Here is a 23258-nt window from a genome sequence, read left to right on the forward strand (position 1 = left end):
ATGTGACATTATTGATGTCGTCTAGACTTAGGAAGCGACCGTGGAGGCTTCCTCACAAACACCCGGGTGACAAGGGTCCACCCTTTCCTGGAGACTGTGGCTGAAGGCAGAGGAAGGTGCTGGGGACCAGCAGCCTCCCAGCCCATGTTGCCTGAGGGGTTTGTCTGAGACCCTCCACTGCAATGTTGGCTGCTGTTCCCCAGTCCCCTGCCTTCACGTGCAGCCTCCAGTTGCTGCTGCGTGGCCAGCTCTTCTTTGGAGGCCTGGGAAGGTCCAAGTGAGATGCTGGGTGTTCAGCCTTTCTGCCCCAGGAGCAGGATGGAGCATCCTGCCTGGGGAGGCACTTGCAGCACTCATTTCATGGCACAAATCATTCAGGAGCATAAATATATCCAGGGTATTTTACCTCTGGAGGCAAAATTACACACACGTAGGTCTTTGGTGCCTTTTCAAATGCTACCTCATGACTCTAAATAGCAACACTTACCAAAAAATAGTTCTGGAAGAAGAAAAAGGATGCGAGCCAGCCATGTCTATCTGGGATTATTACTACCCATTGGCTAATTTTATTATCTTAGTGACAGTAGATAAGAGCTCTTTTTTTTTTTTCCTCCCTTCCACATATTTTATTGCAGGAAGGAAAGCTCGCTTTGACCAATACAAGGAAGTGACACATTCATATAAGTCATCTTAGGATGCCTTAACCTAAACATTGCCAGTTAATAGATGTTTAATACAAACATTTAATGCTTGATTAGGAATAAAAAAAAAAGTAAGCATGACTAGTTAGCTAAATTATTCTTTTGATGTGGTCTTCCCAGTGGGAAGAAGTTGGATTTTTTCTATTTTTGGGGCAAGTTTGTTCTTTTAGTAAGAGGCCTTGATGGCGTTGGAGAGGATCTTTGTACAATCAGGCGGGCTCAGGAGTTAAATCTATCGATGACAAGCTGTCAGAGACTGTGCTGCCTTGGATCAAACTGAGTTACAGCCCCATTTTCTCATTTTGCTTTTGTATTCACAGCTACCAAATCATGCTGGACTGCTGGCAAAGCAATCCCAATGACAGACCAAGGTTCTCTGAACTGGTGGAAAAGCTGGGTGACCTGTTGCAAGCAAACGTCCAGCAGGTACTAATGTCACGACTGTGTGCTGTCACCAAGGCAGGGACAACCGGCTGCAGAGTCCCAGGAATAATGTTTTGTTTTCTTGTATGCATTTAGGAAGGCAAAGACTACATACCCCTCAATACGGTATTTACAACGGAAAGTGGGTTTCCCTCTACATCTGATCATCTGGGCACTGAAAATTTTTCTGTTACAAGCTCAAGTTGTGGAAGTACTGAAAATGTCAGGTGAATAAGACTGAGTTTGTTTGCTGGGTAGGGCAGCTTGCTGCATAGCCTGGTTTGGACCTGGATAGGAGAAAACACCCAGAGACACCCTACATGGCCTGTGAGTCCCACCTGCCACCAAGCCACCACTGCTGGGGTTCCACTGGGCTGGGATGACCTGTTGTCATGTCCCTGCTAAAGGGAACAATCGGGTCACCAGGCTCGCGTGCTGAGAGGGACAGCTCTGTGCGCCCCAGTGCTGGGGAGAGAGGTTTGGGTGGGATCTGGTTAACAAGTCCCTTTAGCGTAAACCACCTTGTTCACTGTTAGGCAACTGCTTAAAGAAACAGAGAAATACCCAGTGCTTCCTGCTTATGTGTTTCATACTCACCAAAAATTGTCCTGTTTGTCTTTTTGAACAGATACATAAACACTTTCAAAATAAAACCACCTCAGCGCATAAAGACATTTGAAGAGCTTCCCATAAAGAAAACGCTTGTATTTAGTGTAAGTGACTCTTGGGCCAAATGCTATGCCATTTATTTCTTTTTATTTGTGTGACAGATTTATACAGAGAGAATTAAGATGAGGTTTTTCTGCTATATCAGCTCTACTGATACGAGGTACAAGATTAAGTGTGCTTGCAGCACTGTGTTATCCCACTGTCCTATAAATTGGGGTCAGCAGATCCTTGCTGACCTTGACATGGGCTGCAAAAACTCAGTCCCTGGGAAGGAACGGCTGGTGCCAGTAGGCTGCAAGGTACAGCTGTCAGAGTCCCACCTGAGTCTCACTGGTTTGGCACAGCCACTTAACATCTCTTGAATTTGTGTTTTCATCTGGATAGTGGTGCACAAATGAGAATTGTGGGTCACTTTTACAACAGAGGGCCCCCTATTATCAGGTGGACAAGCTGGGGAAATGTCTGCTGATAGGGTACACATACTGTCCTGGTGTTCATGGGCATGGGTGAGAGACCAGGGGAAGCTTTCAGCAGCACAGTTACACGCATTAAGCAGTGGGAAGTGGGAAAGGCACGGTGGCACCTACAAGACTGAACTAGTGGCTGGCCAGAACCTCACCTTGTGTAGACACTTTTACCGCATTAACAGCACGTGTTTGCTGCATCCCAAAGCAAGGACAATTTGGAAAGGCAGCCTTAAATACCTGGGCACTGTAGCACCTTCAGAAGTATGGAACCACTGTCTCCTAGAGCTCTTAAGAGTATAAATGACCACATGGATGCTGAAATTCAGACTGAAGAGGAATTGAGTCTACTGTTAAAATAACTTTCTAAAGTTAACACCTAATAGGATTGCATCTTTCTTTTTTCTTCAAGGATTACCAAGTAGACAGTGGCATGGTGCTGGCTCCAGAAGAACTGAAACGCTTCACATGGACAGGCAGCAAGCAGAAACGGACACTTTTTGGGTCTGTATTTTATGTTCCTTTCTTCTCCTTCATGTTTTAGAGGGCAGCGGAGGATTCAAGGTCCTTGTACTAAATCATGCCTCATGACAGTAGCTGAGGCATCCCTGGTCCCTGCAAACAGTTGCTGAGGTGTGTCCTGCTTGGCTGAGTCAGCAGCCAAGCATCTCCCACACCTAACCCACCATACGCTTCAAGAAAACAAATAACTCTCAACAGCTTTAATGCACATCACCAATATGATTTATTAGCACTCTATCGATCAACTTAATGCTTGGCTGCACGAGTGTCAGAGAGCACTAAACCAAGGGAGAGGAAGGCAACTGTATGAAACAAGCCCTTGGCAAAGGGGTCGAGGAATGTGTGGCTACGAAGGAATTTCAGTTGCCTCAAGCGTCCAAGGGCACCCCAGCTGGAACAAGGCTCCCTGTGCTTGTTTTTGCCCTTCTTTTCCATGACTCAGCTGAGCGTGGCCCATTTAACACCCATGGGCTCAGGATGCTAAAGTGGCAACTTTACAATAGATGGATGTGAGGGCCTCACTTCTCTTCCTGCCTTTAAGCACTTTAATATATTGGCCACCTTCCTCCACCTAATTCCTGACAGCTGCCTAAGCAGGGAACTGGGGCTGCTCTAAGTACCGCGTTGCATTGACATGAACTGACTGTAAATGGGAAATGTTTATTTTCTCAATGCTGATGGTGTCTCAGTTCCCAGCCACTGCAAAGCTGGCAGTGTCCATGGCTGGTTTCGGCTCAGTGCTCTCAGCCAGCCTGAGGACTGCCCAGACCCAGCCCATCCTTCATCTTACACTGTCAGGAGGTCAAGGGCATCCTGCCTGTGCACCGAACTTGTCAGTGACTCGCAGCTGGGCAGGCTGGGAGGTGTGGTATTGTCTCGATGAACAATTGGTGCTGGTTGAAATGTGCGGTCAAGGCAGGGGGAACTTGTTTCAAGAAAAACTCCAGTGACTGAGGGTGTTGGTGGCATGCACAGAAATACACGTAGGAGAGCGTGGATGCTCACACAGTCAAAATACACAGCATGTGGGGTAAACACACTGCTGGCAGGAGTCTGCAGTAGAGCACTGCTCACACATGGCAAAGCCAGGATTATACAAATCACTCCAAACAAGTGCTGGAAAACCCTTTCTCCTGCCTTGACCTTTCTGAAAATAGACTTGTAAGCAATTTTATGGAAATCTGATTTTATTGAGGCAGTTTTCCATACTACCTTTTGAGGTACTGCAGAGCTTGGAACATGTGAGGATGTTACAGGGCTCCACAGGACGCAAAGTTTCCTATAAGTGGTTTAACCCATTTTTATTCTGGGTAAATGTGACATTTCTGAAGGCTGCTGTCAGCCACAGAGACAACATGGCAACCTATCCAAACGAAATGTATCATAGAATCATAGAATAGTTTGGGTTGGAAGGGACCTTAACAATCATCTAGTTCCAAGCCCCCTGCCATGGGCAGGGAATGAAATGCCTTTTTCTTTGTAAGGCACAGAATATGTGGAGTGTGCCCTAAGCATCCCTCCGTAACTGCATTTTCAGCTGCATAAGGAAAAGGATTGCTTGGATGGGAAAAAAAATTGAACTCAACAGTGGCTGCTAGAACATAAATCCTCAGGAAACTGAACAGTTGGCTCAGAACGTACAAGGTTATCTGGCCTGCAAGCTAAACAAGTGGTACTGTAGCATTATGCCAAAAAGCAATCACACATGTGAATGCACACAGTGACCCTTTAGTCTGCACACATTCCTAAGCGGTAGCTTCTTAGCTAAGCACCCTTTACTTAGGCTAAATTGGAGCACTAAATAAATGCTCCTGAAAGTAACAGGAGAAAGGTAGAGCCTGGAGGGGTCTGATACATGTCAGCTGATCTAACCAGACGCATAGCCCTGCTTCTTCCCTTGCATCTCAAGTATTCTGCCCTGTGATCCCACCCTCTTGCTTGTGCTGACAATTCTGCTTGTCTTGACTTGCAGAGAGCTGGTTCAGGTCGCTGGATTGTTAGAACAGCCCCAGAACAGGTTCTGAGTGAGCAGTAGCAGCTCACCATCAGGGCAGCTGGTGCCAGTGCCAGGCTGAGCAAAGGGTCACACACCCCCCCTTAAGGGGCACCAGCAGGTGCCTCCTGAGCCGAGGCTGAAGATGCTGCAACACCCAAGCCCTTGCTGCTCTCCACTCACCCAACAGGTGAGTGGAAGAGGCAGGCTGGCCTGCCTCGCCCTGGGATTCTTGTATTTCCCTGCTGCCCACGGCAGAATAATTGGGCTCAGCGTGTTCTCTTCTCAGTCCGAAGCATCTGAAATGGCATGTGAGCCAGCTAGGTGATGCTTTCAGACTAATCCAAGGGTGTGTGCATGCCCTGGAGTGTAGCATTACACGATGCAGACGTGGCAGGACCAGGTCCACCACGAGTGCTGAAAGACTGCACAGGGTGGAAGGAGCAAAACCCTGTGCATGCTACCTGTCCCCAGAAGTGAACCCAGGGTTTGGCTCAGAGGAAAACAGCTGACTCCAGGAGAGAGCCAGTGCGTACTCTGGTGCCTACTCAGTGTGACCAGTGCAAGAGACAGGCCTCGAAGAGAGCAGAGCAGGGAGCCAGCTTACCTGACAGTGCAGGGGCACCCACTGACCCCAGCCAGTCTCCTCACCTTGGGCTTCCACTGCTACGGAAGGAAAGGCACTAACATGCAAATCTCACCCTTGGTTTTACTATAGGAAACAAGCATCACCCTAAACGCTGGGGAGCCCCTCAGGGTCAGGTGGTTGTCAGGAGCACAACAGAAATGGTCACTGCACATCTTGGACTTGATATTGAGATGAAAATAAGTGACACTGTGAATAGCATAGATATAAGTCTTCCCTAAAGTAAAACGTTGTCTAACAATATCCCAATAGGAAGTTTTGGGAGCAGAGAAAGAACAATATTCTGAGCTCTGCTCCTTTGCAAGTGAAAAGGATCCAAATAGCCCAACTCAAGCAGGCCAAAGTCCTCAGGCTGGAGCAAACCCACCAGTCAAAGCAAACTGCAAAGCCAGAAAAACAGCTGCAAACTGTACCACTGGTAAGCAAGCATCTCCAAAGCCTCAGTCAACCTCTAATCTCACTCGGTTCTTAAATCTGTCAGGAAAGCTGCCGCCGTTTTCTCCAACAAATGATTCCAGTTAAAAAACAACTAGACAGAATTTCTAATTTACGTTCCTAGAGTGGAGGGAGATAATCTACAGCCAAAGATGCCTATACTAACTGTAAGCTCAGTCTCAAAATTAAGTCTGACTATGGATGTCAAGACCCCATAGACTCACTCAAGGCTCTCTACAGAAGCGTACACACAGGTACAGCAGTGCACTCAAAATAAATCTAATAGATACAGCTCTAGTGATACAAAGGTTTATCAGTTACAGAAGCAGCCAAGTCTAGCTCACAAAAAAATTCTTGGGATGCCAAAGCCTGACAATGAATGAAAGGATCAAAGCATGATGATTTTAAGGCTTGTAACTTTGCCTGCACACTCCACTTCTGCCAGCCCACACTTCCCAAGACTCACAATTATGATGTAAATCATGGAAGTGTTTCTCTTTAAACCCATCACAAAGAGTCCTTTGAATCTGTGACTAACCTTGTCATGTAGTTATGGAATTTATCCCAAGGCTATTACTTGTCCATCTGTCAACAGATGCCATATAAAAACATGGGATGCATCTGTAGTCCTCACATGAGGGCTCGTGCTCATGATCCATCTATCTTCAAACAAATGTAATGGGGTGCTCTTCTTGGGAGGACCTTCTGACTTCTTACAGTAGGGCAGGAGACAAAGACCACATTACTTAAGAAGCACAGGGGCTCATGAGTTAAACACTGAGGACACTGTGACATCTAAAAGAAACTGTTACTTCTCCGTTTCCTAATCAGGAAAGGCCCTGTGCTACCAGTACTGTACTGTACTTACAAGGTCTAACAGTGCAAATTAAAATGAAAAGCAAAACCCTGGGCTCCGAAAGCCTCAACAGATGTTCTGCATGTCTTCTCTGGAATTCAAGACTAGGGCTGCCAACGTTCCTGACCTTATAAATGGAGAGGAGTGAAATGTCCATGAACTTATAAAAACACAGGGGAGGGAATCTAATTTTAAACAATGTGGTCCAATGTATGTTTACAGTAGTATTTTACATGTAATCAAGGATGGAAAATGCTCTGGCTTGTCCTTTGTCTACAGATAAGTTTTTGGTATCCAAGTTCAATGGTGTGAAAATTCTCTTTGCCCTAACTTTCTTCATTACTGAAATATCCCTTTTAAGCACCCCACCCTCTGAATATGGGTAAGAAGTGCTGCAAGGCAGCATCATTAAGAATGGCTCAGCTGAGAAGACATTAAACTTCTCTGGCAAAAGGTGTATTTTAAAAGGCAGCCTATAGGATAACTGGTCCTTTGTGGGACAGGAAAACTCATAATTCAAACCAGCAGCTCACATCTGCTGCTGAGAGAAGCCTAAGCAAGGAGATACCCAGACCTTGTACTCTTCCCCACAAACACTAGCTGTTTATCTTAAAAATTCATCTCAGCCCTAGGCTTTAGGAACACATGTGCTCATAACTTTCTGCTTTTGCCCCAAGGATTGAAACCTTTCGTTACTTTACTCCTGCTCAAAAGAACTCTAGTTCCCAACCCTCAGGAAGAGCATTGAGTTATGGGGACCCTATGGGGATCCACAGCCCAGCAGCAGCACAGATGTCAGACACTCCACACTACTTTGCCCTGCAATGAAGTTTCACTCCCTAGCACCTGCCACAAATAAGCAATAAGTTTTGGCTGAGTAATCAAGTACTTCCCATAAGCACCAAGACTCTAACACAATGAACGCAAGCTAATAGAGATGTTCAGTCACAGCATCTTCTGTTCAGAAGGGAAGTCAAGGGGGACACAGGAAGGCTTTCAGTCCTCTGCCCTCCTCTCTTATTGAGCAATCCCATCTGCATCAATGCTGTTCCCATCATCTCAGACTAAACAAGGCTGCTTCTTGTGAAGTGGCTTTGCTCAAGTAATTAAAACACCATACACGTTAAACGCGCTAACACTGGCACTGCTCTCTTACAGTTTGAATGTTGCCAGCAAGGAGTCAGTGCTTTCTGGGATAACCAAGCCAAGAAGCTTCTGCAGTTTCAGTTGCGACCAGCTCAGTGACTCCAAGCGAAGATACACATGTGGTAACATGGTGCTGGAGAAAATGAAAGCGTGCCATTCTCCCCCTCCAGACTACAACTCCCTGGTTCTTTATTCTCAGCCACCCATTTAAGTACTTCTAGGCCAAGATTTAAATACGCATTTAATCCAAAAATGCTCTTCTGAAATACTGTCAGCTTAAAGACTTTGCCCCAAATAATTTTAATTATCCTAAAATTTAAAAAGATATCATTGGCTTCATCTTAGTGATCTGCTTTTCTACAGACTGCAACAAGCGTATACAAAATATAGCAAAATACTAATGCTTAAGCCTAGACTTTTCCAATGCTGAATACCAACAGCTACCACTAACATTGCTCAGAGCTTCTGAAATCCTGGATGGTCATCATCACAGGAAAACCAGCTCACTGTTTGGTCCCTGTCAGCAGAGTGGTATTTCACGCTCCTATCACCTCTGCTCAGCCCCAGGTGCAGTACAGGTGTCCTGGTTGGGAGAGACAGCCAGGAGACCTCAGGAGCCTGTGTTAGGCACCAGGAAACCTGCAGCCTTTTGCTGGGGCCTATGTAGCGTTGGAAAATAATGGATTCTTCAAGAGAGAGAAAGAAGAAACAGACCAGACCCTACCCTACACTTTTTAGTGAAAACTCTACTTTGAGGAACTTGAGGAAAGGCTTATGTTCCAAGGAAGGTGAGTTAGCTAGCTAGGGATGAGTTATATGGCTCTTACTGCTTAGAAGAGCAAATGCAGTAAGGAGCTCTGTGAGGCAAGAATTTCAAATGTGCATTGCAAAACACAATTGATAAGGACAGAAGAGAACTAATATGCAAGCCAGGGCTACAACGACAGGGAATACAGATCAGTTCAGTTTGGACAAGCCTGCTGAAATCAAGTAAATATTCTTGAAGTTTTGCACTTTGTCAGTATGCTAACACACACACTGGAACCAAACCACAAGCTAGAAGGCTAGACAAATTCAAGCCAAGCTCTCTTCGTGAAACCTTGTGGACCTTCTAAGACTGCACTGATATTTTATCTGTCCGAAAAGACAGGATAGCTACTAAACAGCATATACTTTACATGAATTGACCACCAGAGAGTTTGAAGAAATTAGTTAGAAATGACAAGACAATCTCCTTGGAAAGCAAGGGCAGCTTTTCTATGAAGACAGTTGAATTTCTAGGTTAGTTACCAGTATATACGTTCAGGAATAAAAATGTATCATTTATTTGCAACAGACTTTTGTATAGCATCTCAGAAAGAGGATGAATGTTCTCTGTTTGAGAAGCATAAGGATGCATCATCCCCCTTCACCTTTGAATGCAATATTAAAATGAGTTGGCCATTTAACAGCAGAAGTGACATCTTCTAAATCAATGACTACTGCCCAATCTCAGCTTCTCATGGTCCGCTATAACCATATATTAACTAAAATGCTAAATATAGTTTGGTTCTATCTCTCAAAAACTCAGCTTATAGGAGCTACAACTTTAACCCACTAACAGACTTAAAGGAAAATGACCTTTTGCATACGTACAAAGAAAAACATTCTGAAATATTCAAGTAAAAGAAGTATGTACCACTACTTATAAGCTAAGGATCAATTCTAGTCCTTCTGGGCCAAGAGGTCATCAGTTCTAATTATCTATAGCACTGTCTCTTGCTGGTAAAGTAGATTTGATCTTGATCAAAAGAAAAGGAAAATTTAAGAATCATTTCTTAGTTCTACTGAGCAAAAACAGTTATGGGATGATGCATGTCAAAGGAAATGTTTGCACAGTGTATATATATAAATATGCTTTTTGTGCATAAATATTTAAGAAAACTGGACTACAAAGATTACTTTTATAAGACCCCCTAAGTTTTTTCAGATGTGAGTAACACTTTCGTCTTGCAGTTTGTGTCTTAATATAATGTATTTGACCGCCAAATTAATGTAATAAAGTTTGCTTTTGAAAGAATCCAGAGTTCTGCTAAACTAGTTAAGCCAGTGTGTCAGATACTGCTGCAGCAGATGATTCAGTGCTGGGCAGCAAAGACATATCTGGCAAACAATCCAGCCTGTGGGCCAGTTTTGTGAGCAAAGGAGAATACGGGATAATTGCACGGAAGGCACACCTCCCACACAGAGTGGATAAAGTGATGGACATTGTACCACTCCCTGTGCAAGTGAAATCCCCTAGATTCAGCATATCCAAAAAACACTCACTGCTGTCTAGAAGCAAAATTCAACTCTGCCTCTGGGAGAGGCAAGGTTTCATGGTGGAGTAAGACAAAGCAGCCCATTGACAGACATCCATACAAGTGTTCCCCATGCCCAGTTACTTGTGCAGCTGTAAGCTGGTACAGATGAAAGGCCAGCAAACAAAGCCTGCTCTGAGCCAACTGTAACATTTCCCTTAGAGCTGGTTGTTGCTTTCCCTTCTTCAGAGAATCTCCACATCCCCAACCCAGCAGAAGCTGGGGATGCTGCATCCAGGGATGTTGAGTGCTCTCTGCTACCCAAAATTTTATAATCAGAGGGGATCTCCAAGCCACACTACAGATAAATTACACACAAGTGCTGGAAGGAAGTACAGATGAAACTACATTCTGCCTCCTCAGAGGCAGAACACAACAGGATCATCTACTGCAGCAGGAGTTGTATAGCCGTTGCTGCAAACTACTAAGGAAACTGCAGCTTATATAATAAAATTTCTAAACCACTGCAGTTGAAGGGACAATGACTCCATGTTAAATGTATGCAGAGAGTATTGACAATTGAACACACATTGCATAAAACTTCACATTACATGAGCACGGCGGGGATTCGATGGGTACTGGGAGACTTTACCCCAGCAGTAAAACACGTCATGTTTGTTGGTTAGCAACACAGAGAAGTAATTCTGGGAAATGAAGCTGTCAATGATTCCATGTGCAAATGCTCGAGTTTATATACCTAGTTACTGGGCAAAAAAGAAAAAAAAAAAAGCTTTATAAACATAGATGCAAGCGTTTTCAAAACTGGGGCTTGTCTAGTAAAGCAGACCTGATCTGATGGAAGCAGATGAGACTTGACTTGTGAATTACAGAAATGTGCATTAGCAATACTCTAGTCAACATCATCTACAACTTTCAGGGTCTCTGATACAGTATAAGTGGCAAGCACTGAACACTTAGTGACTCATGACTGTTTAAACTGCATAGCAGACAGAAAACAAAAGAAATATGATAGCATGAATTCAGCTATCATATTCCAGCACCAAAGTTGAAACGCTCTTTATCCAATATCAGAACTTCACATTGTCAAAATAAGGCCACATTATTTCTGGTATTCTTTATTAAAAATACTGCTGTACACATGAAGAATGAAAACAGGATTAAAGATGAGTAACACATATTGGGATCATGACATTAGAACTTAACATACTGGTGCTTTTTAGGGGAAACGGTTGACACCTGAATTACTGAAACAAGGGCAAATAAAAAATACATAGGTACCCTCAACAAAATATTTACAATATAGTAAATACAGCAACAGAATTTAAAACAGGTACAAAAACTAAAATGACCAACATCAGATGATTTCAAAGGTTGTCCCTTCTGTGCTTTTAGCTGTAAAAAATAGGAAGGTCAGAATTAAATTTCCCATCTGGGAGTGCACAGCCTGGTGGCTCTTTTCAAATACAGATACACAGTTCTTCCTATGAGTAGATCAAACTACAACTTTAGGACAACCTTCTAAATGGAATTAAAAATGGGGTAGAAGGGCTCTCCCCAAAAAACACCCAAGCTGAACTTCAGACTGTTCAAATCATTCCCAAATGAAATAAATAGAAAAAAAAAAAAGCTCAACTTTTTTTTTTTTAATTTTATGTATTACCTGACACCAAATATTTCCTGGCTGACATTATGTATGAAAACTTATGAGCTGTCTACCTTTTTATTTTTAAACCATGTCCTGAGGTTACTAGGGGCCGAAGCAAACTGATGTTATGCAAATACACACAGGTTTGCAATTTAGACATGTCTTGCAGAGGGTGGTTTGCTGGTCTAAAAAGGATGAGAATTCAAGCCCTATTTTACCCCTGCCTTATACTTTCACAAAATATTGGTCCACAAATTAAATTTTCAAAGGTTCCCAAACCCCACAACTGAACAGATGATCCCCTTTCATTTTCAAAGAAAACAATACTGGAAAAAACCTCAGCCCGCTTATAAATTAAGCATTTCTTATTTCTTCTAGAATACAAGTACTTCTTTTTTGTACAAAAGAATTACAATATGATTTGTCAAAAAACATATAAAAGACAGCTGCTCTTCCTCAAATACATGAGCTAATGATAAAAGACTGTTTTGCATGTTCACCTTTTTCAAAGTTCCTGTTCCTTTTGTATTAAAAAGAACATTCTGGCAACTGTTATTATGTGAATATTAAACATTATGTTCCTTTTAAAATTCATCCGATCAAATGCAACAATAACCGATTTTTAAACTCGACAACTGATGCTACCTAATGTGGATTCAACCACATTTTCTAAAATGTGTAAAGCATGTCCCTAGTCTTCAAAGCTTTCGATGTGAAGAGAGTTGCTTTTTTCTCGATGCAAGTCTCGAGGTGGAGAATCATTTTAAAGCTTATAAAAGTGGACAGAGAAATATTAAAAACTTCTCTGAAAACTACAAATGTTGAGAATTATTAAAATTGATGTCAGTAACATCAGTTGCAAGTGCTTAAGAGTCTGTCCTGACCTTTTGAGTTTCCACATTTTCTTCATGGTGAGCACCCAGTGCTATTAAAACATTCAGTGCTGGGAAAGGATAGATACAGTCTTCACTACTGCTTTAAGAAAGGAAATTCCTACATATTTGGCAGTCTTCAGTATCAAAGTGTAGGTATTTAACTAGAAATCCCATGAATACCCAAGTTTGGAGACAACTGCATGTCCAAATATTAGAAACGTAACTGAGGAGGAAAATTCCAGACTTTTGAGACTGAATTACTTCAGGAATATTCGTGTTGAGTATTATCAAAAGTAATATTACTTTGGGCTAAGCAGTGACTGCAAAGGCACAGCAGATCATTATCCCTCCAGATTCAGGCTGTAAAACTTGAAAAGCTCTTGATGCCAGACAACTGCTGTGTTTAGTTAATCTTCTTTTAACAGTGTCTTTGTATCTGTATCCAGTGTAGCGTACCATAATAAAGCTGTGGTTCAAAGAACAGAACTTTATACAAAAATTATACTGTAAATAACCTAAAGTAATACACTCGTGAAACTTCAGGCATTTAAACAATTTCTTTAAAAAAAAAACTATTAAAAAAATTGCATAAATGTAAATGCTTCTGACTTGCAGGAAAACGTACAAACAGTTTTTAAAAGGCGCTGGTTGTGTTTAGAGCAAGTATGATATGCTCTGTAAATTATAGATGTTTCTCATTATGTTATTTTCGTCACTTCACTTAGACAAAGTTTAAATCAAATGACAGGGGACTTACTCTGCTTTTTTGTCAATTCACCGATACTTCACTTGACTTTTTTTTTTTTTAAGGTTTCATCTTCTCACATTTCTTTGAGCTAACAGTGGGTGGCATACAGAGCTTGCATACAACACACTTTTACAGAGGTTACAAACTAAACAGTCATTAATAGAACACAATTTCTATTAAATTATTTACCTGGTCCTTTATGCTATTCTGGGTGCAAATAATATAAAAAATGAATAAATTTTGCTATATCCTCAGTGACAAAAATGTATCCCAGAAATGTCCTTGCAAAGAGTTTCCCTTAATATACAATGTGGCAAAACTTCAGAGATCAGAAAAGTCTTAAAAAAATTAAAATTAGTGCATATACAAGTGGAAAAAATAAAAGCAGGAACATCATGCACCTGATGTGTTCCTTTATCTAAAATAAATTCTTCACAGATAAAGCCTCCAATGGCAGCCTTAGCTCTAGGATAAGTGAAACATTCTTCCCTTCAAGTAACAGTGTACCTGACTGAAGTGCAAGCAGCTTTGCTCATCTCCTGTTTGTTTCCCAAATGTGAAATGAGATGACAACAACAATTCAGCTGTAGTGCAATCTGCTATTGGTTAAGTTCCTCAGCAATGTCCTGCATGCTTTCAGCAAATACTACAACTGACCATTTGCGGCTGCAATCAGTTCTTGAAAAGTATTTTCAAAGCAGCGTTTTAAATCGCTGTAAGTTACCACAAGTACACTCTTCTCATCTCTGGAAATGAGGCTTATTTTTTCTGGCACACCAGCATCTAACTGTAACAAGAATGCAAAAGATAAAATAAAAGAAGTGTGAAAGAAATGGCAAAACATTTCCCCAATAACAAAAGCAATCAATTTCTTGGCAAGTACATTGTTGTGGTGCGATTCAGATCCTTCCTTTCTGTGGTGTTAACAGATTTGAACAGCACCACAACAATGTCACTTGCCAAAAAATCGAGACATTTTGGTCTTAACCTGATGGGCATTCCATACCTTTGGACTAGGTTACCATTGTCTTCTTCCCTCTGCACAAAGCTAGTAATCCTGCAGTGCTACCTTGCCCTGGGTAGAAAGCCTAGCAAAATTTCCATATAGCTCCTGACAAAGAAAACCACGTTTGACATTACATTTGCACACTAGATCCAAAAGCCTCCACACAGGGTAAGTAAATCACTTCTTGCCCACTCTAAAATGAAATAATGGATGGACCAGCCCCAAGTAGTCTGAAAAGCAGAAGAAACTCAAAGCTCACAATTTTGGCAGTACTAGAAACAAACTAGGACCTAAGCTGTATGGTACATCTAAATCCTTACTCTAAAAAGAAAACAAAACCAAAAAAACACCAAAACAAACAAAAAAACCAAACTCACTCCATCAAACAGGAACGATTACCTAGTTATAAACCAGGAAGAAGCAGATAATTTAGTTAAAGATTAAATTCTGTTCCACATTTTTCTTAATGTTTTGTTCTGACTTCTCAAATTCAATATTCAAAAATCGTATGTTACACTGTGTGCTTTAGAGACGTAGCACTAAACCCCGATTTGGAACAGAGGAATATCCTATTTTCATGCTGAAGTCCCTTTCAACATATCTTACATTCTCCTCACTTTGCAAGAAATGTTCATCAATGGAGAACTCCCATATAATGCAAAACTTCTGTAGCTTTGTTTTAGTCAATATATTGGTATTTCCAAATATTTGACACTATAAACTTTCTTGTTCCAATACAGAAGACAGGGTATTAACAAGTGGGATATGACACTACTGAGAATCTTTGGAAATACAATCCTAGTAGGATTAAATAAGTATATTATAATGTTTTATACTGAGTAGCAGAATAATAATTAAATTTGTCACTGGGATGTTCCAGTAGCTGCTGTCTGAAGTAATGCAAGAAATATTTAACTTGCTGTAGTTGTCTTCTAAAGTAATGTTTTGAGCATAACCTTAAAAGCTGTAACCTCTCAAATTCAAAGTTCTTGCTTTGTGATTAGCTTCAGAAGGACAAAATCAAGCAAATTAGCTTTAAATTCCTGCAGAGTAGGATAAAACCACCAGTCTCTTCCAACATCCACTAAAAATATCACAATTAAGGTGTTTGTGAAACATTGTCTAGTGTTCCCATTAGCACCATACAAGAAATCAGTGAATTACCTTAATGAATGTAGAATATGGAAGATCTGTATTAAGAAAGTCACACAGCTAACTACAAACATCAATATTTATGGCTTTCTCTCTCTCCTCCTGTGGAGGCATAAATCAGTATCTTAGCTGAAAAGATCCCCAAGAGATCACACAAAATAATTTTTTATAAACAGAGTAATTTTCATTCAAAAGGAATGCTTCTGGAGTGTAGCAGGAAAGCCCAAATAACCACCTCTCCTAGTGCACACTAGTTTCAGAAGTGTTTTTCAGAGTGTATTTCCAAAGTAGAGCTCTATAAGCCTTAGATTTTACCATGCTGAGCCCACAACCACAGAAGAGAAGAGCCTCTGTTTAAAAAGGTAAGACATGAACATTTATAGAACAAGTCATTCTTTGACACTGTCTCTTACCTGACCTATGAATTCAGGACTGTCCTCTCTTGCTACAGTACTGTACGGGTCACTGCTTTCAAATCATGATGGCAGTTCACTGCCTATTTGAATATTAACCTGCTTTCTTTTTGATTTAGCCTCAATCCCTTTAATGTCCTTTCTAAAGTAATTACAGACACCAACCAGAAAGATAAAAAGGAGGTTAAAGAAATACACAACAGTGGTCTAGTAGGAGATAAAAAGCCTTGACAATTTAGAAAAAGATTTAACTGTTGTTAAGTCAGTTGTTACATGTCAAATCATCTGAATATACTCTATTTTTTTCTGGAAGAGAAAGTTGGCTACCCTAATCCTAGAAAAGAAAACACTAGCCACTGAAGCTGCATATTGTCAGTGTCTGCATCACCATTCTCTAGAGAATGAGTGGAATGACAAACCAGTAACCGAAAAAAAAGAAGTAGTAACATCTTAGTTTCCTATGAATTACTGAAGTCTGGCAAAACAATGCAAAATAAGTTTAAAGTTGATCTGCTAATAAAATAATCAGTTCATGTACTTTTTTAATTTATGAAGCAAGCTAAGTTCTACAACCACTGAAGATCCTGTGGTCTCCTCACAAGTCTCCCACTATTAATCATGAGAGTGCTCAGCTAAAATTTTGCTAGTGGTGCAGCTCTCTGAAAACTGCAAATAGCTTTGTTTTCCAAGTGATTAAACAAAGGGCTAGAGAGGGTAGGGAAGTTATCAGAAGTGGACTTAACATTTTAAGTCACAAATTTTTCAACACTGTCCTAGATGGTAAGGATTGTGCACACATTTCTATGACAGTTTCCCTCCTGTCTCCTACTCTAGTAGGCACGGTTTAGGAATGGATCCTCTCACCTTATGACCACCCTCTGTGATAACTACATCAGCAGAAACCTCCCCCAGTTAAAGGGGTTTTATGGATCCTTTATGCTGTGTTGAAAGACCAGAGTAGCATAAAGGGACCAGCATTGCTTATCCACAGTATTCAATGCACTCTAAGATGTAAAGTTAATACTGAATCTCATGCTATATTAGCAAATTCCGAGTTTTAATATTAAAGGTACTAAGTAAATTTAAAATACCTGTAAATGTTTGAATATTAGCTCAGTGAGTACACTGTTTTCATCCAAAACAGGGGGAAAACAATAATCAGTTAAATCAACTGATTTAACCTGCCAATGCCAACTTGCTTTGAAGTGGAATATTATTTTAAAGAAAGTTAACCCAAAGACTCTTAAAAGCTAACCCAAGTACAGTGTACCTTGTTAAGACATGAGATAATGTGACTGAGGTCAATCCAAGGAGTACCCGCTTCTGTCACCTGATGGAAAAGGTGATCTCGAAAGAGTTTTAGTAAATACCTGTCTCCAGTTTCTGACCATGTTGGGTCCTTCTGAAACCTAGAGTAAAACAAATACATATTAAAGCTCAGAAAGCTAAGAAAAATCAAACCCCAAAGATATGTACACGATACTTCAATCTAAATTGAGTAATCTTACTGCTCTGCTAAGCTACCTGTTATAATTTGCAATTAAGTTATGGTCTTTCCCCACCACAAACATCAGATAACATATTCAAAGTTTCTCAGCTGCTGTAGTATCCAAAGCTAATACCTACCAAAAGCCACAGAAACATCATGAAAGAAAACAAGTTATTTGCAACAAGTTTAACATGTAAATGTTGGAAACCACCACTAGAAACAAAACTGAGTCTCTTCAATAGGATGGAAAACATCAAGAATGCTTCATTTTTACGTGGTAGTTGATTATAAAACTAGCTGAACACAGGTATCTACACCATTTGCTATGGTTAAAGCAAGCTACATATTTTCTCAAAGCCTACTGTCACCCACAAGAGCCTCATAAGAGAAACCATACTACAAAAATCAAGCAACTTTGGCATATCTATTTGCAGCCTTCTTGTCTCCTTTACTTAAAATTTTGTTCAAATTTGCTTTTCTTATTTTTCTCAAGGCTTCTTATAGACTCATTTTTTCAGGGGCAAATATGGCAGAAGTGTTTAAATTTACAAGGGAAGAAACCTTGCCTTGCAAACTAGATTTTACATACTCTATACCATGAAAACAAGTATTTCTTACTCTGGCCTCTCATTGATTGTTCCCAATTTTGCCAGAAGCCTAAACAGCCTTCCATTTTGCACCTCCTAGAAAACAAGAAAGACGTTATTAAAGTTCCCAAAACATAAAATTAAGACACTTATTTGCAAAAGATATACAGTAGTAATGCCAATGAAGCACTATTAATTACAAGGATTTATTTATTCTAAATAGAGGGTAATTTTTTTTCACAAAGAGATCAAATGCATTGTATTGTATATTGGTAGCTCAATGCTCATTTTAGCACTTTATATTCAAAGTATCATATGGAGATTTAACAACTAGTAACACCTTGCTGCCCCAGCAGGATCAGGCAATGCATTTCTTTTGGAAACGTTAAGTGTAGTCTCTTGTAAGCTTATACTATATTTTAACATACCTGTAAGTTAAACAAGAATTATATACACACAGTTATCAAGACCTGTATAAGTATATAGTATAATACCTTATTTCAAGTAAAGATGAGAAGGAACAATCTACCAGATTTGTTTTTCAGAAGTGCTTTGTAGGCCATTATTAGTTAATATTTAACAACAATAATATCAGATCAACATTCAAATAATAATCGATTCCAAATACAAATTTGAAACAAGTTTTTCAAAAAAAGCTACAGTTTGAGTCTTAAAAAGGTATGAATGAGTCCATCAATTACAGAGATAAAACAAGGACAACCTCACACAAAATAAAGAACACTGGAAATACAGATGCTTAGAATACAAGCAATTGAAAAGTTGATTTCACACATTTTTCTTCATTAAGATAAAGTAAAAGGAGTTACATCCTAGCTTACATTACACTGTGGATTAATCTTTTGTTAAAGCTGCTCAAAGCTGGCACAAAAAAGATCGTCTCCTGGTATTGTTCATATTCTCCCATGGCCCAGGTCTCCAACATTATTCATGCTAAGCTGCATCTCATTCCATGCATGATCATATTGATTTCAAATTAATTGAGTCTGCACAGCTGGGTAAATAAAGTAGGTCAAGGTGATAACAACATGACCTCAGACAACCTAGAAGCTGCAAGACTCCTGTTACCACTCTAAAAAGCACACAGCAGAAGAGCTTGTACCACAATCGTAGCTATACTTAGAGACTGACAGGGAAGACTTACCTTATCCAGGTGAGGTCTATACAACCTCCAAATATTTTTTGGTATGTAGCCAAATACACAAAAGTCAAAACCACATCTCTGAATGCCACTGCCTTGCAGATTCCCAGTCAATGGTGACACAGCTGAGCAATAACACTGGCACTAAGTCTCCAGGTGGCCCCTCTACAGGCTTGGTAGCCTACAAGACAGGGAGCTCTCCTACAGAGTGGATGAGAGGACTTGAACAGAGGCTTTGAATGCTATCGATGATGGGAATATTAAGGTAAGAAAGGAAAGGGGTAGCATAATGGGATCACTGCTGTGTGAAACATGTTACCTGAGTAACAATACATGCACAGCTTCAAGAAAACAAAGTTATTATCTACATATAAACCACTTAAAGCATCAGAAGCCCTTAAGCTACAGATGACTGTGTGATTGGAGAACATGAGGAAAAGCATCTTACATGCTAGTCTTGTTCTATTACCCTCCTCTAAGCATCTGTTTTGGGGCAATAATGAAGAGAGTACCAGGCTAGACTTAAGGGATATTGTAGCTCTAATAGTACTGAGGATGTGGTAGTATAAATGAATTCTCATTTGACAGCTAATTAGAAATTGCTATTTATCACTGCCAGGTAAGCAACCACTGTCAAATTGGAGACTATGCAACAGGCGGGATTTGCAGTGCCTCCGCTCAGCTGCCAGTGACAAGTACTACAACCCGACTGAAAACACAGACCATTTAATGATGATTACAGGATGATCTCCATTTTATAGTGGGAATAGGTCCACCTGCCCAAATTTGTGCAGGCACATTGGGCTACCTAAGAATAAGGTAGAAGCAAAAAAGAAATTATCTTAAACATCTTCAGAGCAGGATTAGCAGTTGACTTTGACAGAGCGGGCACCCATCATCTACAGCTCTGCATACAAAGTAGGTACTGCTTTGCTCTTCTACTGCTCTTTGCTTCAGATAGATTTCAGTATCTTCCACTAAGGAAGGAAAAACTGTTATCCTATGAGTCAATGATGGAAGAATTAAGAGAACTAGTCCATCAAAATCCCACCTGGCACTTAAAAAATTCTCAATTAGGGCATGTAATGGAAAGGAGTCACAAGAGTTGATTAAATCCCTAGAAGCTTAACATTCTCTCACACATCTTCAGCATTATGAAAGCCTCTGTAATGTATCTCAGCCTTAGAAAATCCCATGATCAGAGGCTTCCGATGAGCAGACATCCTTTTCTGTTGAACAAATACACACTAACATGAGCCAGAGTACATATTTCCTTTAAAGCTAGCACTTGATACTTCGACTAAACTTGATAGAGTAAGCAGACCCCCACAGCACACTTCAGGGAAAATGATGTTGGCAGCCTTTACCTCCAGCATTTATTTGGAAAGGAAAAACATATGAGATAAGCAAAGTGACACTGAAATCCAAATCTACTCAAGAATTTAAAGTCAGCATTTGTTGCTGTATAACCTCTAGCATAAACTATACGATCTAGTATGTGATGACATACACAGCCTTATTTACTCAGAATACTACTTTTTAACCATTCTATAAAGAACTAATTTTCCCCAAGACTGCTAGTTGAACACAAACACGTTACTTCAGTTAAAGGCCAGCTGAGGACATCCTAGAACTAGTGGTTTCTGGAGTTTTTGGACTTTCAATACCTTGAGCTCACAGCTCTCAAGTCTGCAAGCATATTACTTCAGTTGGTAAACAATAGAAGAAAAAAAAAATTGGTAGAAACATTCCAAACATTCTCTCTTAAGGTGCAGCTGTAGGAATATTGACTATAGGTCCTCCTGTAGGAATTACTAAATTATTTACCTTTGCAAGGTCTTCCTCTATAACATCATTTCGCATCTGAGCGGCATCCAATTGAGTATAGAATCGTGCACCAATCATAGGCATGATATCATTTACACTGCGAAGCCTGTTCTGGTCAGTCAGCAAATACCTGCCAAAATATTACAACCACCCAAAAGTTTACTTAAACATGCTCAAGTGCCAGAGAGATCATCCTATTATGATTTTATAACTATTGGACTATGATGTCTACTTAATTGCCGAGTTTCTTAAAAAAGGTTAAAGTGTGTGTTAACCTACGTGTATACAGTCAGTGATTTATACAAGATACGAGTGTATTTTCATGGAACTGCATAGCTCACCCATTCAAACAGCAAGAACATACTCAAAAAAGAGGGAAGACGTGAAGATTCAGATTGTCATGCAACTGTGTTTCAAATGAGGCATGGGACAGATTTCTATACTGGCTGGCTATACTGAAGAACCCCACAAGATAATATGCAGCCAAGAAAACTAGCATTAAACCGTTTGGTCAAAAAGGCAACGTGTCCATTTCTCAACACCTTCTGAAACTGTAAAATAAGGCTAACATATTGCTATGGTAGATAATAGCAATCAAGCCCAGTATTGAAGACAACTTAAAATGCTTGTTCTGTTTAAGCTCCTAATTCTTATTAGGAGCTTTAACAGCACTTAGTGAAGAAACGAAATATATTGTATTAGTTACACCATGAAAATACACATTATGCAAATTAATTTTAATGTCTAACGATGCATTGGCAACTCAATGACAGCAGTTATATCTTACTTGCACCTAAAGTATCATTAGACATTCATTCATGTTTAAAAAAGCAGTAATTTCTTTTAAAATATTTATTAAGCAAACTTACAAAATCAGATTCTTCAGATCAGAGGAATAGTTGATTGTCACCAGTTCCATTGCTTTCTGCAAATTCTCTCTCTGAATTCCTGACAAAGAATTGCAAGCCAAAGCCAACACAACTTTCCCCAGTGAGATCAGATCTGCTTGCTAACAGGGAAAACACACAGATAAGATTCTTAGTATAGATAAATTTTACCTATGGTACTAGATGGTGTTTAAAAAGAGACACTTCAATAACCTTAGCTGAATCTGGGCAACTGAAATAAGTGCCATGCAGATCATAGTTTAATGACTGTCTAAGTTACAGTGGTCAAAACACAGAGAGGAAAATCTGTCCTCATTTTCTGTCCTGATACCTAGCAATTTCTAGGTACTGTATACTGTATTTATCTTTGAATGCTTAAAATTTACCTATTTCTAGCTTAAGGACAGCAGAGAGGATTCTTGTGTAGTGAGCAGAAGCTCTGCAAAGAGACTCTCCTAACCACCCACCTAATGAGTCAAGGAGTTGGTAGCAAATGGATCAAGTCATCTTGACATGAGACAAAGAAATACTTATCAAAGATTATTTGTTAAAACAGAAACATCTGCTGGACTCATATCTTCTAACACTCGCCATCTAGTGCAAATTCCACACCAGATTCCAAAAAATGTTTATATTTTAAGAAAGAATTCAAAAGATCTGATGGCCAGTATGAAAAGAGATTAACTACCTGAAATAACTAAACAGCAACAGGCCTGTATAGCTGACAAATTGAGCAGCATCCCATTTTATAATAAATCTTTAGAGTTACTCAACACTTTCCTTAGAAGTAGAACTGCTCGTAAAAAGATGAATACTGTATAGAGGCTGCTTTGCAACAACAGAAAATCCTACCCGTTTTAATAGAGAGCCACCAGAAATTATTTTGAGAAGCCATCCCAGATTTTAGAGACTAATTTAGTGGCAGACAATGACATTCACAGTAAAAGCTGCCTGATTCTTTCCATGGCAAGGCTTTCAGCTGCACACAACTTGGCCAAAATTGAAACACCTGCAGCTCTCCATGCTGGATGCCTGTTGCACACTGAATTTAAGGGTCAGCTAGAGATAAAAATGTATTATTTCCCTGAGTTTGTTCGGGGTTTTTTTCTGATAAAATAAGATATTTTGCAAAAGTAAAAAAGTGAAAGCTACTAATTATCAAGAGTGTCACAGCTCTACAGTCTGGAGTAAGGCTCTGCCATTTAGCAGAGAATGAGTCATACAAGGAATACAGCTTCTGTCATTTCTGCAAGAAAGGTGAAAGTCTGGCAGCAATATTAAAAATTCTGTTAAGGATCTGGCAGCTTTAGAAAAC

The 23258-nt window shown here is 40.1% G+C and overlaps 2 protein-coding genes across 2 annotated transcripts in view; one reads left to right on the top strand and one right to left on the bottom strand.

The window, feature by feature from the left end:
* FLT1 (fms related receptor tyrosine kinase 1) overlaps positions 1-9914 on the top strand; it is a 115602-nt gene extending 105688 nt beyond the window's left edge. The window contains exons 26-30 of the mRNA XM_069882886.1: positions 1022-1127; positions 1221-1351; positions 1753-1837; positions 2670-2761; positions 7868-9914. Coding sequence (XP_069738987.1) covers positions 1022-1127; positions 1221-1351; positions 1753-1837; positions 2670-2761; positions 7868-8066 — 613 coding nt within the window. The 3' untranslated portion in view covers positions 8067-9914. The remainder of the gene's footprint in view (positions 1-1021; positions 1128-1220; positions 1352-1752; positions 1838-2669; positions 2762-7867) is intronic.
* A 1340-nt stretch (positions 9915-11254) lies between these two features.
* The window catches only part of PAN3 (poly(A) specific ribonuclease subunit PAN3), an 80442-nt gene continuing 68438 nt past the window's right edge, over positions 11255-23258 (bottom strand). The window contains exons 17-21 of the mRNA XM_069883147.1: positions 21926-22065; positions 21057-21186; positions 18102-18166; positions 17265-17403; positions 11255-14210 (exon numbers count right to left, since the gene is read on the bottom strand). Coding sequence (XP_069739248.1) covers positions 14070-14210; positions 17265-17403; positions 18102-18166; positions 21057-21186; positions 21926-22065 — 615 coding nt within the window. The 3' untranslated portion in view covers positions 11255-14069. The remainder of the gene's footprint in view (positions 14211-17264; positions 17404-18101; positions 18167-21056; positions 21187-21925; positions 22066-23258) is intronic.

This window comes from Phaenicophaeus curvirostris, chromosome 1 (genome assembly GCF_032191515.1).
Source record: "Phaenicophaeus curvirostris isolate KB17595 chromosome 1, BPBGC_Pcur_1.0, whole genome shotgun sequence".
Lineage (NCBI taxonomy): Eukaryota > Metazoa > Chordata > Aves > Cuculiformes > Cuculidae > Phaenicophaeus > Phaenicophaeus curvirostris.